The sequence below is a fragment of the Semicossyphus pulcher genome, unplaced genomic scaffold (assembly GCF_022749685.1).
Source record: "Semicossyphus pulcher isolate SPU_LCO1_2020_fin unplaced genomic scaffold, fSemPul1.0.p SCAF_23, whole genome shotgun sequence".
In the NCBI taxonomy this organism is placed as follows: domain Eukaryota; kingdom Metazoa; phylum Chordata; class Actinopteri; order Labriformes; family Labridae; genus Semicossyphus; species Semicossyphus pulcher.
Window position 1 is genome coordinate 3,067,640 of NW_027211697.1, and position 18,476 is coordinate 3,086,115.

The 18,476-nt window shown below is 39.0% G+C and overlaps 1 protein-coding gene across 2 annotated transcripts in view; it reads left to right on the top strand.

Annotated features, from left to right (window-relative positions):
- Window positions 1-18,476, top strand: part of nsfa (N-ethylmaleimide-sensitive factor a) — a 45,986-nt gene that overhangs the window by 13,606 nt on the left and 13,904 nt on the right. The window contains exons 2-7 of one of the 2 annotated variants that reach the window (XM_069674324.1): window positions 3,021-3,038; window positions 11,502-11,587; window positions 15,488-15,587; window positions 15,693-15,732; window positions 17,685-17,851; window positions 17,971-18,078. In XM_069674324.1, coding sequence (XP_069530425.1) covers window positions 3,021-3,038; window positions 11,502-11,587; window positions 15,488-15,587; window positions 15,693-15,732; window positions 17,685-17,851; window positions 17,971-18,078 — 519 coding nt within the window. The remainder of the gene's footprint in view (window positions 1-3,020; window positions 3,039-11,501; window positions 11,588-15,487; window positions 15,588-15,692; window positions 15,733-17,684; window positions 17,852-17,970; window positions 18,079-18,476) is intronic. The other variant, XM_069674325.1, reaches the window with a different exon arrangement.

Genomic DNA, 18,476 nt, shown 5'->3' on the forward strand with positions numbered 1-18,476 from the left:
GAGCAGGAAAATGGAGACACTAAGAGAGAGTGCAGAAAACACAGTTTTTCTAAGTTCACATCAGTCTGACTTTCAGCAAATAGAAAGAGATTTCTACACAAGAGCATCCTTGAAGGAAATAAAAGCAACACCTGAGCCAGCAGCACCTCAGAGGAACTCTTTGGACAACAGATGTTCTCATATCAGCGATCCACACCAAACAAAGACACATGAAGGATGTTGTCAAAGTAAATCACATGAAAGGCCTTTATCGTCTTTGTAGCCAAGTTGCAATCAAAGCACACTTTTATTATAAATAAAGAGGCCTTTCTAGATATTTTTTAACCCCAGTTGAGAAAACTATGAAAGGAGGAAAGTAGAAAGGAAGCAAATGAAAACAAATAGATGGATGGAACGAAGGAAATCTCACCGGAACTATTTCAACAATTTATTCACAATCTGCATCTCTAAATAAAATGTATTCTAATATTATTTTACTCATGTTGAAGAAAGTAACGTTTTGGAAGATATGTTCATTTACTGTGGCTGCACGGTGGTGCAGTGGTTAGCGCTGTTGCCTCACAGCTAGAAGGTAACCGGCCCCAAACCCCGGTTTGGGCAAGGTGGGCCTTTCTGTGTGGAGTTTGCATGTTCTCCTCGTGCATGCGTGGGTCTCCGGCTTCCTCCCACAGTCCAAAGACATGCTTGTAAGGTTAATTCGTGACTCTAAATTGCCCATAGGTGTGGGTGTGAGTGCGAAAGGTTGTCTGTCTCTATGTGTCAGCCCTGTGATTGTACCCCCCCCTTCGCCCAATGACAGCTGGGATAGGCTCCAGCCCCCCGCGACCCTGAACAGGATAAGCAGTATAAATAATGGATGGATGTTCATTTACTGTATTGCCAGGAGTTAGAATGAAGGTCCTTTAAAGAAAGAAGATCTATACTACTCTAATGTATGTAGCTCAGGAAAGCAGCTAGTCAGCTTAGCTTAGCATAAAGACTGGAAGCCATTGGAAACAGTTTGCCTGGCTCTGTCAGAAGGTATTAAAATCTACTAGCCCCTTCTCACTAATCTGATCAATTGCATTTGTTTACAAGTCTGTTAAAGAGTGGGTATTATGCTGTTTCACATTTTAAGACATCTATATAATATTACGATGTTGGATGTCCAGACTAAACGTGGGTGAAGTTTCAAATCTGTAGGTAAAAGTATGTTGGAGTAATCCCCAGGCTTCTCAGCTCAGTCTGCAGGCTTCTGTGAGCGCCAGGTTTCAGACACTTTGTGACGTCACAAATTGCAGCCTCAGCAAGCTTCAGAGAGCTGGCCAATCAGAAGAAAGTGGGCTTGTAGGGGCAGGATTTCTTAAAGGCACAGAGCTGACTGAGTCGTTTAAGGCAGAGGCTGTATGAGGTCCTGCAGGGAGCACCAGTGTAAGAAAAATTATGCTAAGCTACTCCACAGGTATCACAGAGTGAAATATGAAGCTTGAAATTAGCACAATTAAAACTTAGGTTTAACAACAAAACTAGACAACTTTACAGGCAACCACTGAGGACTTCAGGGGTTAGTGTCCAGTGTAAAACCAAATGTCAACGCTGACGTAATATTTTGATTGAATCCATGCGGTTTCCTAAACCTTACCAAGTACTGGAACCTTGACCTAGTATGTGGTGAATGTTGTGAAATGGTTACTTTTTGGTAAGATATAAGCAATTTCCCACCCGACTCCCACTCCCAGTAAACACTACTTTTTTTGTTTAGGGAATGATAGTGGTTTGGGCTAAAACATAATTTAAAGTACACAGAAAAATGAAAGGCTGTCCCCATTTCTCTTTGGTGAAAAAGCTTTCTTGTAAAATACTTACTACTACTGAGTACTAGCCAATCAGAGCATAGTATTACTAGCTAATCACAGCTCAGGAGGGTTGGAGTAGTCAGAACTCTATGTGATATCTCTCTGTTTATATGTGAGCTGTAAAGGTGCTAGCTGTTTTAAGTCTCCACTTCCCTATTCCATACACATAAATCGTATTGATTTTCTCAACACAGATGCTTCGAGTTCCTCTGTAATGAAAAATTCATGTGGTTTCCACCTTTTCTGCTCCTGCACGGATTCTTTCTTGAAGTTGTATCCTCATGAGTAGCTCAGAGCTTCCTATAGGCAACGGTTGCTATGGCTCTTGTTCGAAACTCGAGAAGGGAATTCATGCTACTACTGATGTTATGTTGTGACCACTTGTTTTAAACTTTCCATGTGTTTTCTGCTGTGTAATGTCTTGTCTGTTTGAGCATGCCGGCTAATGCTTACTGACCCAGTCTAACAGTCATAGAGGCGAGCAATAGAAGGACTAGTTCGAGTGTGAATCACTTCCCTTCCTGCACCATAGGGGAATCAATCAGCTGCACAAATTATGGGCTTTCAAATGTATTAATCCATGATTGACTGATTCAAGGAATTGTGATTACCATAAGGGCACACTGCAGTAAAAGTTCCCTTTCCCAGTATGGTCACACTGATATTTCCCCTCTCATCCGTTAACAATTACCATTCACTCATCAGACAACAAAATGAACAGATTCCCTTCTCCTGCATTCATATCTCTTACCACAATAAGACAGATGGCACTTTGTATTAAATGTGAGGAAGAGATACATGCTTCTGAAACATAACACTGTATGTTTGGCACTGCACTCTGCGTTTGCTCACACCATCATTCCATCACCAGATTTGGGGTGTTTTTTTGTAACAGGAAAATGTGTAAATTTGGCATTTGAAAAAAGAAACATTTTGTGTGCATAAAATGATTTTGAATCAAATCCAAGCAAACCCCAAATCTGGTCTGCATGCACTATCCCAGGTAATCTCTCTCTGTGAGTGTGAGCCTGGCCTGCATTACTCAATCCATACATGTGAATGCACCTTGAATGCACCACAGCTTCGCACCTCAGCCTTAGCAGCTTGCTGCACTACAAGTCGCCCACCGTCTCAAATACTGTCTTCTGTGCTTCCTCTCTGCTTGCCTACGCTGGCGCCCGCAAGGTCGTAATATTTTTCAAGGTATGTATGGATATACACCTGTTAAACTTTCCAAACGAGCTGCCGTCTTCCTCGTCATGTGTATTTTGCTTTTACCGCCCCGCAGGCGTGCTAACCATCTGGGGCTTTCTGACTGGACATGGTTGTATAGAGGATGTATGTCACTGCTTTCAGCCCCCTTGCTGTAGGCTGGATAGCTGGCTATAGCACCTCAGGAGACAGGCAACCATACACGTAGCAGCAACCCTAGAATGTCCGGCACCATTGCAACCAGTGACTGAGCTGCAATGTTAAGCTGGTGTCACATGCTGACTGAATGGAAATGCTCATTAGCATCCATTTATCGCCTCTCCTGTCACTCTGCAACTCACAACAACACTAAACAGATTAAACCCTGTGTGGGAGCTTTGCTAACATCTAAGATGCTAAATGTTCAACAAGGGTATATATCCACTCTTTGCACTCAGGTAACATGGTGACCAATTGCTGTGCAAGATCTTGTTGCAGAAAAGGTTCCAGGATCAACCATTTTAATTTGTACAGGGCCAAACCAAAGAGCAGGTCTACACTGGGCTCTTTGTTATATTATTGAGGGAGACCTAACATTAATCAACCATGAACATGGACTTGGCAACACTAGCAAGAAAAAACCTCGAGCAGAACCAGACTCATTGGTTAGACCAGCCTTCAGCTGGAACAGGCTGGGCTGAGCAAGTGGGATTATCTGAAAACCTTAATGGTTGCAGTAGCAGTCATGCAGGTCCAAGCAACAACAACTAGGAACCTGCGAGACAAGGGAGCACATAAACTCCCGGGAAGATGTAAAGGTAGTAACATGCATTCATGGAACATACATGCATACAGATAACATGAAGGTATACAGATAAAGAAAGAGAGAAGGAGGCAGGAGCTGAACTCCCCCGGCAGTCTAAGTCTCTAGCAGCAGGGGTCCCGAGCCAGCCTTAGCTGTAAGCTTGATCAAAAAGGAACGTTTTAAGCCTTCTCTTAAAAGTAAAGAGGTTGTCTGCCTCCAGGACCCAAAGCAGAGGGGCGTGATAATTGAAGGTCTTAGCCCCCCATACTACTCTTAGAGTACACAAGCAGGCCTGAAATTTTAAGTTTGGATTCTTTTGCACCGAAAGGAAATCATTTTCTTTATTAAATTGGATTACTTTGTTGGAGAAACATTTTAAAGGCTTACTGTCACAAACAATTTGTTTTCATACTCTATATACTAGAGGTGGGAAACGCAGGGTAACTCACAATACGATATACGATACGCTTCCCACGATAGCGATAATATCACGATACAGCGATTAATTGATATATTGCAAGACTATCATATAATGAGACATCATGATATCTGATTAACTTCTTCTTCGGCCAATTAATTTCTGTTTATGTAACCCTCATTCATGTCCTAAGCGGCACAGCAAGTAGTCATAAAGTAGCCTGCTGGTGTGCAATTATATATATTTGGCACCAACCTAATGATAATTGTATTGCACACTCAGGACGATGATATATTGCCATATCGACATGTTGTCCCACCCTTAGTTTATAGATAACCATACAGACATTTCAATTCCCTTGCTTTGGGTTATTTATAAAACAGCTTATGGGGCTTGATATTCACTGTTTTCTAGGTTACCCAGATGCTTTCTAGGGTGACCTAGATGGGATCTAGTTTGCAGATAACCATGTAAATCTTATATTTGTATTCCAAATACTTCATGAAGCTTTTGCTCTTTACGGCTCTTTCTTTAATTTATATTGATTTTTTGCCACTTTGCCCCTTCGCTAAAGAAATATTTCTCATATCCATTACCACAAAATGTTTGTCATGATGTATCACAGTTGTATTCTGTTCACCAACTTCTTTCCCAGTTTCATATCCACAATAATACTTGATATACTTGCAAATTAATAATAATAATTGCACTGTGAACATTTACAATATTCTGGATACCTTAAACTACATTTGAACTCAGAGTAGCTTGTGATTAAACCTTTCATGATTGCCAGATGCTTAAGAAATGTATAATTGCTTTTTTTGTCCTGCAATCTATGTATTTTATGTTGTAAAGACACCTGCTGGCAAACTTGATGCACATGGTAATTCATGACTATATGGATATTCTGGGATTTTTGACTATTCAGCTAGTAATGCACTCAAAGCTGCACTACGGTAATATTGGTTAGTAAAATATGATTTTACTAATAAATGATTTTACTAGTAAATTAAGATGTCTGCTACCAATGTTTTTTATTAAAATAAGGGCACGCTTACTGTGTGTAACTGGTTGTAACATTTTTCACAGAGAATTATCTCTTGACTTTTAAGTGCTCTTTAGCTTCGCAGAGTGATGTTGTCCTTTCAGCTCATTGCTTTGATCTTATGGCCCTCAGCTTTACTGTTTTTGCTCACTCACAACACTCTCATGAACTAATCATCATCCACCAAAACAAACCTCTACAAACGCATTTGACCTTTCCGGCACTGAACAGTATACAACAAAAAGTTAGCAATTAGCTGGTGAAGTGGAGCATTTAGCATAGCTGTTAAAGAGGGACATATTTGCTTAAAGTCGAGATGAAACGGCATTTCGAGAGTATCTAGCTTCCGTATCGTGACGTATTTCCAAGTGAAACAGCACGTGCAGGCCGGACATATCATTAGAGGGATTTGATTTGATCGTTGAGAAGTGGGCGTAGACAAACGTTCTCCACAGCGCAGTAGCTAGCTAACTGACCAAGCGTTCTTGGTGCTCTGCGGCTAAATGTTGCACATTGATTGACAGGTGGATGTCATGATATTATTGGTTTGTACTAGCTTACATAAGCACACGTGATATTTTGTTTTGCAGGAAGAAAAAATGGATTTTGATATAAGAATATGAAGAAATTTATTTTTTGTATTTTTTTTTGCTTACATTGTCAAATAGATGCACAATATTACCGGGGATGTGATGTAAAAGGATTAAAATGACATTTTTCATTTCACCTCGACTTTAAAAGTCAGGGGAAAGCAAAACAGAGACAAAAGAAACTGCTAACAATCCTCAGCTCTCTAGAAACAAGATGATTGAGTGCTAATGTTGCTTGCTGAACATGTTATCAGGCACTTGTTTATTTGTTCAAGTGGGACACAGCAGATTAATCACCATTAAGATGGCAACAGTTATTTAAATGTACCAGTATAAGCTTGACTGCTGCTCTACATCTCTTTTACTGTGACAACTAAAGCCAGATTCAAACTGTAGGAATTTGAATTGCCTACTGATTTAAAAATCCTGTTGCATCACACACATAAGAAGAAACTTCAAAGATATTCCCCTTTTTAATCTCAAACATCTCAAATAATGGCGCATCAAGAGTGAGTGGAGGGAGCTACGTACCACCTGTTATGGTCTCTCTATGCCTACAAACCACTGGAGTAATGCTTTTCAGTGAGTAAAAGAACAAATGTTGAACGCTTAACAAGTCTGGATGAGAAAACAGTTGAGATGCAGTTCTTCAGCAAGAATTGGAGATGAGTTAGTTTTCAGTCAAAAGTATGCTAGCTAGCGTTAGCTTCAGGGGCTAGAAGGTTTACTGTTGCTTTGAAAAACTGTCAGTAGCTCTTTCAACTTCTCTGCTTCTTGTCCAAAAAGGTTTATCTTGTCTTCACTGAACTTACTAACAATGGTTTCTCTGATTCTTAATTGCTTGGCTGTTTTGGTCTCGCTCGAAAAGTACGACGTTATCATAAGAGATTCTGCGACCCGTTCAGGAGGTCTAAGATTAGATCTGTAACCTTCTCAAAATACCAGATTTTCTGGGCTGAATATTGTGAATTTTCAGAAAATCGAAATGGTGGATATTAGCGGTCTTGATATTAGCAGTCTTGACATTAGCGGTTAGCGGTCAGTATCCTTAAAACATTTTCATTATACACCTTTTTGCTGTTAACATAATAAGCTAATTCATATAATAGACCACGCTAGCAATCTAATTTGGCAACCTACCCAACAAATATATACTTTAGGATAGTGTTCTGCTCGTGTTCATGTTAGTGACCAAGCAAGCTAAAGTTAGCCAGCTAGATGTAACTTAGCTTCACCAGCTGGATCCGGCGATGGTTGCTCTATACTGTTAGCTGATAAAGTCATTTGCATAACACGCTTGACTATTTACCAGTAGGATCAGCCCTGGATTAATTAGCTGACATTTGCTAAGTAACCTAAAAAAACAAACGAACAAACAAAGGACACAATTCACATTTTAAAACTCAGTAAAAGCGTTGTGTTCAATAGATTTCAGTTCCAAGGTTGTAGTTTCTTGTGTGTGTTTTTTATTTGTATGGTGCTTGTTGTATTGCAGACATGTATACGATGTTTTATAAACAAACAATGGATGATATATGAACAAAAAACTAAATCAACTACTAAATCTATTGACCACCATGAAATCCTTTTGGGAAATTATTCTAACCTAAGAAAAGATAGGAAAAGAATGTTTATTTATTTAAGGGGAAAGGCCCCTTTAAGGCTTTTCTAACACATTGGTCTTGCTCTATATCACCTCTGTCTGGCCAGACTACAGGGGAGGAGGTGATGCTGGCACAATGCCAACACTGCAGTGTTTTTTTCCAGCTTGTCTGTCTGCTCCTTTTCCTATCAGTTGCTCTCAGTATCTGTTGTCTTCTCATTGTCTGATTATAGAAACACAGTTTGTGCAGAAAATGTGATATAGAGTTTTAATTTTTAGCTCTCCTATCTATCCTCCTGTATCTCTGTCTGCTTACTTAATACCTCAGGATGCAGTGATCCTTTTGATTTTTGTCTTCTTTACCTTGTAATTGATAATTGACAAGATTTTTCCACTTCCTCCTTTGTAACATTCAGACACATTTTTTTAGTGTGTTTGTACTTCTGGCAAGGGATCTCTTGCGATTAAAAATGGGCAGATATTTGGAGTGGAGATTAGGAAAAACACTGGTTCCTTTGTAATTTTTGGCTTTGATCTGGATCTGGGATTTCGCCATTTACGGTTTTTGTTTTCTCCCCATTGCTCTTCATTTCACAAGCACCGCCTTCATCTGCTATTTTGGCAGATATCCAACTCTTTATGTTTATATAGCAGCAGTTTATTTAAAGTAATAATCTCGAAGATTTTCATTTAAAGAAATGTCTCTTAGGTCACTATCGCGGTAACACAATGGTGATTGAGCCTATGGCCCACTGATGAAAGCCTTTGCATTTGCAGTAGTACAGACTGGCTGTCGATGGCAACTTCCGCGGAAAAAATCACAAGCGGCGCCCAGTTAGTGACGCGGTTTTCATCACCCAGCATTGGTTGGTCTGCCAGAGAGGGTAGGCGGAGCTAAGCGGCTGCTTTTCTGGTCTCTGCAAGTGTTGCGAGTAAACAGTAATCTGAACGCTCAGATGAAGGCAATCAGTCCAAAAAGGAAAGCGACCGTCAGCGAGGAAAATCATGAGTTACAAATGTTACAACAGGAGCTAACCGTGGATGTCACACATGCGACACTGTCTGGATATCTGGGAAGTGTGCTCCCGCAATTACTGTCTATTGCCATAGGTGCTGCCAAAGAGAATGAAACTGATATTTTTGAGATTACAACTTTAAAGTGGCTAAAATAATGATGTATCAAACAGTCAGACAGATACTCATTATTTAGCTTTCTGGCCCACAACTTGTTGGCCAACAAATGTTTTGGTTCACTCTTGTGGCTTTCTTAGCTTTTTTGGACCCAAAGCTCTAAAAATCCTCTACACTGTCTGCACCAAACAGGAGACAGATGCAGTTAGAAATTATCTCGCGTAAATAGTGGAGTATTGAGCAGCTTAAGAGCCAAAAATACCTCTCATGAGTTGGTAGTGACCAAAAACAGAGCTATAAGAGAATCGGATTTAAATTAGCCAAGTGTTCAGCAATAATAAAAAGAGTGTCATTATCTCTTCAGTCATGGCTGGTTATCATGCCTATCTCTATGTGTGTTTGGTGTTAGCTAACTACAAGCTTGGGTTTCTGTATAATATACCAGCTCTGTGTCCCACAGCAAAGATGGCATACAAAAATATTGGTGAGGACGTTAAGGACAAGGAGATATTTTTGTTAGTGTTGTAACTCACTGAGATATTGAGACATATATTTATGAGAGCTGAATATGCAGAAATGCAACAGAATTAGGCAGAGGCTGCAGCTGCTTGCGTGCAATGCATCCTGGTACATGTAGGCACCGTTGCCACAATTCTGCTCTGTTTGAAAGAGAATGTCCTGTCAGGTGTGTCGAGGTTCGATGCAGTTTTTCAGACTGTGACTGGGTGTGTCTCAGATAGAAAGATGTGTCAAGCTGCCCTTTAAAGGAGAAGGTTTCACAAGTGCAATATTGTTTCAGCATTTGAAGCTGAGGAGGAGACTTGTCAGTGTACACAGTGTTTGCAGGCGTGGTGTATTTGATGCATGAAGCATCACTGGGACAAGTGACTGAAAGCCATTTGTGGTAGAGTAACCTCGGCTGCACGTGAGGGAGAGTTCCATTCAATCCTCTGATGAATCGGCCAGCACTAAAGCCTGATTTACCGCCTAATGCAGTTACCATGGTTACCACTTCATCTGCTTAGGCTGCAGGGATGTGCATTGGAATTCCTCTATCTGCTGAACGCCGCAGTGGATTTGAACCTTTCTCCTGTGTTTGGAGATGGATCTACAAAGGCTTTTTAATTTAAAGGAGAACATGGTGACGTATCCTTGGTAGAGAATACCCTGAAAATATGTAACCTAAATCTGTCTTACTATACCTGTAAAATAGTGGGAGACTCCTGAACAGATTGGAAGTTTCCTAATATGATCTGTCTCTGTCGGACCACCTGGTGATCACAGTGCACATAAAGCCATTGGTCATATCACTTCTTTGCTTGATCACCCCCTTCGCTATCACTGTAAGGTTGCCAGTATCTATTTTTTTTACACACTTTGGGATTTATGCAGTGATCAATCTTCTTGCACTTTTCCCCCTGAGGCTGCTTAGCACGCTGCAGATGCTGAATCTAGCTTTGTTATTGGCCAGAATATTGTCCTGATCCGCTAAGATAATATATTTAGTAGTAAGACAGACAGAATAATTGGGGTGTACCAGAGGCTTTCATGATAACAGAAAAAAAATATATATATAAAAAATGTAACCGTGTGTGGAAAATATATGAATGATAGAATCAAGGTTAAAACTTCAATTCTTTAACTGAAGTACTTTGCGATTCTACTCTCCTTCTATAGGTGAGATTATCTGTGGTGTAAGAATTATCCAAATTTTATACTCAATGCAAAAACACAAGTTTCTCTTTTTAATTTCAGGTAACTCAAGAACTTTAGTTTTCAACTCGTTCAGAACTTTTAAACATAAATTAACCTGATTTAAAGTCTTGACACCTGGTATGAGTTGAGTGACTATTGCTGAGTGATACTAGGGTATCATCAGCATATTGGCTGATTTAGAATGCATGTTTTAAAAGGGAAAACTTTCCAAAGATTGGCCTTTTTTTTAGTTTGCAGATCATTTTCAAAAGGGAAACTTGCTGTTTGTCTAGAGAGAGTGTTTGGTAATGTAACTCATTGCGTTACTGCTTCACCTACTGAGAGTAGTAACACGTTAGATTACTTTTTGGTCACTTAAATGTCTCTTAAATCTCTTAAATGAATTTCCCTTTGGGGATCAATTAAGTTATTGTTATTGTTAATTTCCGTTACCAAAAATTATACAAATGGAAAAGGAAAATAGAGCAAATTTTTTTCAGTAAAAAGGTTAGTCTTTCTAAAAAAGAAAGTAAATAACGGATTACTTGAATTACAGAACTATCGTGTTACGTTACTCGTTACAGCAAAAAAGTAATCTTAGTACTCTAACGGATTACTTTGTAACGCATTACCCCCAACACTGCTTGAGACGGGTTAAATAATGTCAAAGTTGTTTCTTTTCATAATAATTAAAAAAAAGCAAACCACAATAAGACTCCAATCACTATGCTGAGTTGAGTTAACTCACACTTTTGTGGCAGAAAAGACATGATTTTGCTTCAGATTAGTTGCAACCTTCTTCCAAATCACATGTCTCTCTCAGGCCGCACATATCCTGACTTCTCACTTTGTCTGTGTTCACAAACTCTTTAGTGTTTAGTTCTTGCAGAGAGTTAATAATGTTACTTCAGTGTGAGAGGGAACTTAACCCTCCACCCAATGTAGGAAACAGATCTCAAACAACAGAAGTTACTCAGAAGAAAAAACAAGTTCACCTTCTGCAAGCTATGGTCAGTTTTTGTCAATAGTGTTTTTCTGCCGGATATCACGTCCATGACTGGAACATGTTCAGCAAAAAAAAAAGGCCCTTATATAAAGAAAAATTGTCCACTGGAACACAATTTATTCATTTTTAATATATATTAATCATTGCTTATTTCTCCTCCTCTTTTGTGTTTCTCTTTGCAGACCATGCAAGCGGCGCGATGCCCGACAGATGAGCTGTCGCTGACTAATTGTGCCGTGGTGAGCGAGAAGGATCTGCAGTCAGGACAGTGAGTGTTCATTGTCGCCTAGCATCCAACAAAACACCCACACATCCACCAACCTTGTCACCCACCTTATTACCCAACATTCATTTAGAAGGTTACGTCAATCATTTGTGTCTGATTATTTTGCTGGATATTGTAGTAGTTTTTATTAAAGCTGAATTTGAATTTTTGCTTAGGTGTGGTTGCTATTTTTTGTAAACCTCTTATGTGTTTGGATGCAAACTATATAAAGAGGCAGTTACAGTTACGCCAAGGGCGTTTTTGCGCTTAGGACGCTGAGCACTGCCAGAATGAACCCAAAATGAATTACAGTTTTTCTTGATTGCTTTGACCTGCGTAAAGAAACTGGGATCCACTCTGTTTTCATCATCACTGTCTCAGCAGAGCACAAGACACCTCTTGCAAATGTGTTAACCCTTTCTCATTGGATTGACACATTTTCCCAACCCTTTTGCAGAACAGTTAACACGGATGTCATTCAAACAGTCCAAACTCCATTGTTTTAGCTATGGTAACCAAACAGAAACCATCTGTTCCTAACTATTAGAAACTACCTACATCAGTATGAAATCAGTGAAGCACCTGTTTGACACTCCTTCACACAAATCTTCAATTAGCAATCAGTCTGCAGGCCTTAAAAGGTGTAGCGTCTGTGTTGTTCTTTGCCAACATGGATGGAAGAGGTCTAAGGCAGATGAGACTGAGTATCAATAGTGGCTATTTCTTTATGCTCTTCAGTAATAGATTTTTATACTTTACTGTAATAGATTTTATTTTTATTTTCCTAATTTCTTATACTCTCATAGATTTATTTTGGTTTAGATGTATTTTGTGTAATATTTACAGTGTTTCAGTTTTCAGCCACAGTTTGAAAAAAAGAATCAATGGAATCAATAAAATTTGCATCAAAGCATTTCTGATTCTAGATCCAATTCTTTGCAAGAAGGCAAATTTGACAACAAATGGCACTGGCATGACAGCTACGTACAGTAATAGGCTACAATGCCAAGCAATGGTGCACTGATTCGCTGTAGAGTGCTGTGTTTTGTATTTTGTTGACCACTGTGTAATGGTTGATTGAAAGAGCTCATACACTTGTTTGCAAGTTGTGTTGTTTGAAGGCAAAATTAGCTTTTGTTGCATATTTGAAATGTTTTGGCACGGTTAGAGTCTTTTGCAAACAAAACGTGTCATTTCGACCATGAGTGGCACTGTTTCGGCCTGTGTGTTAACTGTTTTGAAAATGTGGAGTTTGAGTTGACTGCTGCATCAAAACAATCAAGAAAAACTGTAAATGGACACAGGCTCTGACACTGTTAAACAGTTACAGGTTGGTAAATGGGATAAAGATCTGTAAGTGAAATAAAGAAAAAAAGATGAGTTTAAAGGAAATACACTGATTGAAAAGATGGACAAATAATTAAGTGACATGGAAAACATGCTAGTGGATGAAATAATGAAGGGGGCTGTAGTATTATGATTAGTTGTGCAAAGATTACTATCTAATAAAAAAAGATTAATGATCCAGGGAAAACCCTAATTTTCCAGTAAAAATCAGAAGACAAAAAATAAAAGAGTACCAAGTAGTTAAAGGAGAAATTCTCCCCTGGAAAAAGCCACTGTTAGTCAAAGCTGGTGTTCTCTATAATCGATAGAAGCAATAATATTTGAAATTGGCGCCATAGCTTCAGAGAAAGTTGTACAAACAGCTTGTGATCTTGCCCATTCTACATTCCTACAACACCCAGCGTGCATAGCGCCCTCCCTCTGAAAGGAACGGCTTTGCCGTTTTCACTGCAGGCAATGGCTCAGAGCAGTACAGAATCCGAAATACGACGAGAATATACCAGTGGATCATCTACAAAATCTTCAGGTCAGCAGTCGACATTTCAAACCTGATGATTTTGGACGAGACATGACATCGGAGGCAGGCGTTCTAGATTGAGGAAGTGTAGTTTAGCAAGCTCCCTGTCCTCCGCCAGATGGCGCGTTTTACATAGTCTGGTTTTCCAGGGCCCATCGGAGAAGCGGATAGCGTCCTTTAACCATTATGGCATTAGCTCCCCATAATAGCATGATAGGACTGAGGTTGAGAATCAGCGAATTGGCCCTTTAAGAATAGGCATTATGTACATAACAATGTAATTAGTGCTTTATGTGTCCGAGTCTTTTAATGCAAAAATAGCACAGCAAGATTAGATGTATAATTTGACATCATTAGTAATTTGTTAACTATGATATGAATGATAATTAGACAATTATTCAAAGAGTTACCTCTTGTTGCCATTTGGGATGACTAACATGGACTACATTCTTGCTGTTACACTATATAACTGTTCATTTCAATATTCAACTACTAAGTTACTTTTTCTGCAATTCCATTTTTATCAAGAAAGCTAGCTGTGAGGATCAACATACACATTTTTATATCCCTGTCAGATCATTTTGTGTCAAAGTGAAATAAAATCCTCCAGTTTGTTTTTCACTCTGCAGCATGAAAAGCCTTCCTGTTGCTTTTATCTCTTTGTGTTGATGCAAGAAATGATGCTATTAAAGAACAATGCTGAGACTGAGCTGCTGACAAATAAATCAATTGTGGTGTTACATGCAGTCAGATACTGTTGAATTAGAGTATACATTTAGTAAAGGATTTATTATTTAAAGAGATAAAAGCACACATATTCTTAAAAGTGTCCGCTCAAAATAAATATGTAACCTGAGTATGTCCTATTCTTCTACTGCCATGGCAACTGCAGCCTTGTCCTAATGTTTTGCCACCAAGCAGTAACGTTGCTGCCACCAACACCATACTGTGTTTGTTTTTTCTGTTTGAAATACGTCAATATGAAATTTTGAGGTTGAAAAGGTAGATGCTGATTTATAAAGATGTTATTTTACGGGTATCAGTGGATCCAGAATATTCTACTGACACATTCTACTGACATATTCACCCACCTACAAGGTAACTTAAATCTTAATGTATCCTTTTATAAAAAAAAAGGCATTGCAGACCACTGCAATGGTATAATGTAATACATTCCCAAGGCTTCGGCAATTTTTGGAAACGTCTTATATAAATCAAAATGTGTTGTAACAAACTCTCCTTGTGAGCTCTGTTCAAACCAGTTTGGTTTATAAGAGAAGAAGACACTGGTATCCTAGGAACAATAACAGATAAACCAATCATAACTCTTCTGTAAAGCCTGTGATGAAACTGGTCAATTAGATTGTGCTGCATTGTCAGCTTCCTGAGACATGATCTGGAGTACTGTGGAAATATTTCTGGTTAATTTGAATGGAGAATGGAGAAGCCGCACTTTACCTGTATGTATACTGTATATCATCAGCAATGAAAAAAATGTCAAAGTATCATGTGAAATGCGTCATCCATATTCGTTATCCCTTACCTATAAAGGTTTTGTTTGGTCATTGCCTCTGTGTTTCATCAGACAACCAGCTGCCAAGGAGCACACAGACAAAGATACCAACAAGCCCCTGAACATAGTAGGATGTTTAGCATGTAAAGAGCCACTTATTATTCTCAATATTAACAACAAAATAGAATTTTTGACTTCAAGTGCCAGAAACACAACTCAAAATGAATACTAACATTGCTTTATTTCGGCTGGATGTGAAAAGGTAAGGTGCTAAAATATTAGCCATTTCCTGGCCAAAAAAATCTCTAATTGCAACTTTAATTGCCACACAGTTACTATAGGGCGGTAAAGACAAAGTTGGTAAAATATTGGTCAAAGTAAATGTTGTGGCTAAAGAAAAAAATGAAGTGTCAAACAACATTAGATGGTTTTAGCATGAGCTAGCAGTGTTACATGTCATATGCTACCAAAAATGAAATGCTAACACTTGTAATAACCAGCGTCCAATTGTCTCCTCTTCCTGCAGACATGTGACTGTAAAGACCACACCCAACCACAAGTTTGTGTTTACAGTGAAGACCCACCACACTGTGGCACCTGGAAGCATCGCCTTCAGCCTGCCACAGGTACGCACACACACACACACACACACACACCTACACACACTTGCACACACACTGATAATTACTAGTTATTGTTTTTTCCTAACCTGTCTCATCTTTCTGTTGTAGAGGAAATGGGCTGGTCTCTCCATCGGCCAGGAAGTGGAAGGTAAATTCTTATAAAACAAGCCCCGCCCCCTTACATATATTGATATACAGTGATAACATGGCAGATTAGCCTACTAATTAAATTCTTAGTAATTTCTGTAAACTTTGGTTCGTGATTTCAGACAGAGGTCGACAAAAGCAGTTTTCTCATCTCTAAATCGCGATGTCATTTTAGTTGCTGAAATGACAGCTCTCACTGTGTGCTATAGCTAGCTAATTAAGCTAGGTTAGCTCTATGAGACAATGCATATCCAGCTGACAGTTACGTTTTTTTTTACAGCTTACGTGCATGAAACAAACCCTCTGAAGCAGCCTTGAATATAAATTTGGTGGTTACATGATAGAATGCGGACTTCAAGTTTAGTTGCTGAAACAACAGCTCTCACTGTCTGCTATTGCCAACCAATTAAGCTAGGTTAGCTCTATGAGAGCTGAAAACTCATGTCCAGTCGACAGTTACGTTTTTTTACAGCTTACATGCATAAAATAAGCTTTCTGAAGGAGTCTTAAATATACATTTGGTGGTTAAATGATAGCATGCTAAAAGGGTGAGGCTAAAACTGCAGAGCTCAGGTTTTATCTTCACAAACTGATAATTTATGTAGAAGAACCAAAAATAACCAACATATTTATTTTGTATTAAGCTAGTTAAACTAGTTTTTCAGACTTCTGATATTTTCTAGAATCATTTTTTTGGCCTAACACAGTTAGTTAAAACTGCAAGTTTTAAAAGTAATATGCTAAGTAGCTACTGTAGGCGTAGGTAGCCTTGAAATGCTAACTACTGCATGTAATGTTAGAGCACCTAAACATGATTTTATTGTTGTTGTTTTTTTTAAAAGGCTCAACCTAAAAGACACCATCCTTCAAACTGTGAGACTGTTTAGATGCCAAGTATCAAGTATCTTACTTCAGTCTATATGTGCACAGAAATATGTCAATTAGTACTTTACATTTACTATAATAATGATAATAATAACTTTATTTATATAGCACCTTTAAAAACAGATGTTTACAAAGTGCTTTGACAGATAAAGCAAAGGCAAGGACTCAGAGGGATTACAGAATACAGAACAGATAACAGAACATTCAACAATGAGGCCAAGCAGACAGTACTCTAGAAAATTCAACCAAAGGCAAGAACTCAATGCAAACACAATAGGTCGATAAGAATAAAATGCAAATAAAAGGAATAAAGTGATAAAACAGAAACAAATGCAGTTAAAGCAATAAACAATACAAATAAGGAGATAAAGAAATGAAAGCAATAAAAGACCATAAAAGGTCATAAAAGACGATAAAAAAGACAACATCATATCAGAGGAAAAGCGATAATTTGGATCAGAATCAGTAAGTCTGTAAAAGTGAGCTTTAAGAAGTGATAAGAAGTCACTGACTCTGCACGCCTTATCTCCTCAGGCAAGTTGTTCCAAAGTCGAGGGGCCCTGACAGCAAAATCACGATCACCTTTAGATTTGAGCCTTGACTTATGGGCCCCATTTGAGGATCTAAGGGCGTGAGATGGCTCTTAAGGTGTCAGCATTTCTAAAATGTAAATCTTAAGATCAATTCTAAAATGAACAGGGAGCCAGTGGAGGGAAGCAAGGATAGGAGTGATGTGATGTCGTCTGTTAAACCAGTAAGAAGCCTAGCTGCTGCATTCTGGATCAGTTGGAGGCGAGAGAGTAGGATAAGTGGTGTCTTTAGCGTGAATGCTGTGTGGTGGAAGCACATCAATTTTGCTCTATTACATGTTTTCAATTCAGCGCCGAGGTGTAATTTATATCTGCAATTGTCATTGCAAGAGAAGATTGTTATATAGTCCTCCCAACCCTGTTTAAATATCTTAACTGTTCTCTTCAGTTGCTTTTCGTTGTTCTGTTGTGGTCTGTACTGTCACTCCCTCCAATGAAACTTGAACTTCTGACATCAGTCTGTCCATCTGTTCTTCAGTTGCCAACTATAACTTCGACAAGTCCAAGCAGTGTATCGGCGCCATGACAATCGAAATTGACTTCTTGCAAAAGAAGAGCACTGACTCCTCCCCATACGACTCAGACAGGATGGCCGCCGAGTTTATCCAGCAGTTCAACAACCAGGCCTTCTCTGTCACCCAGCAGGTTCATATTCACACCTTCAAACTTACCTCCACATGCTAATAAAAAGACTTGGAACGTGCTACGTTTTATTTTATTCTTTGATGTTGCTCATCATCCTCATGCTTTTCTCCGTCTCCCAGCTAGTGTTCACCTTCTGTGACAAGTTGTTCGGCTTGATGGTGAAGGACATCGAGGCCATGGATGCCAGCATCCTTAAAGGAGAACCAGCCTCTGGAAAGAAACAGAAGGTACCCGGCTGTATGCGCCGCTTGTTGTGTGCGGTTTGGGCTCAGTGTCACAGATTTTGTTGAAATTATTTTTCCTCCCTGTTTAGTGGATTTGTATTTCTTTTAAACTCTGCTTACAATGTTAATTGATATGTCCCATGTTTGTATTATGACGCAGCTGCTTAATGGCTCTTTGTGAATTATTAATTTTACTCTTAAGCATCATGTTGATCCTCATATACACGTGTCTCAGCTGTACAGACGAGTGTCCTTTGCCTTGATTAATTGCATGGGGCTCATTATTTATTCATGCACAGTAATATGGTCGCCCCAAAGGACACATTCGCCACGAAAGGGCAAACACTGAAAACTATGCACTCAAATAAATACAAGGAAGGAAGTTCAGAAAGCTCAAGAGT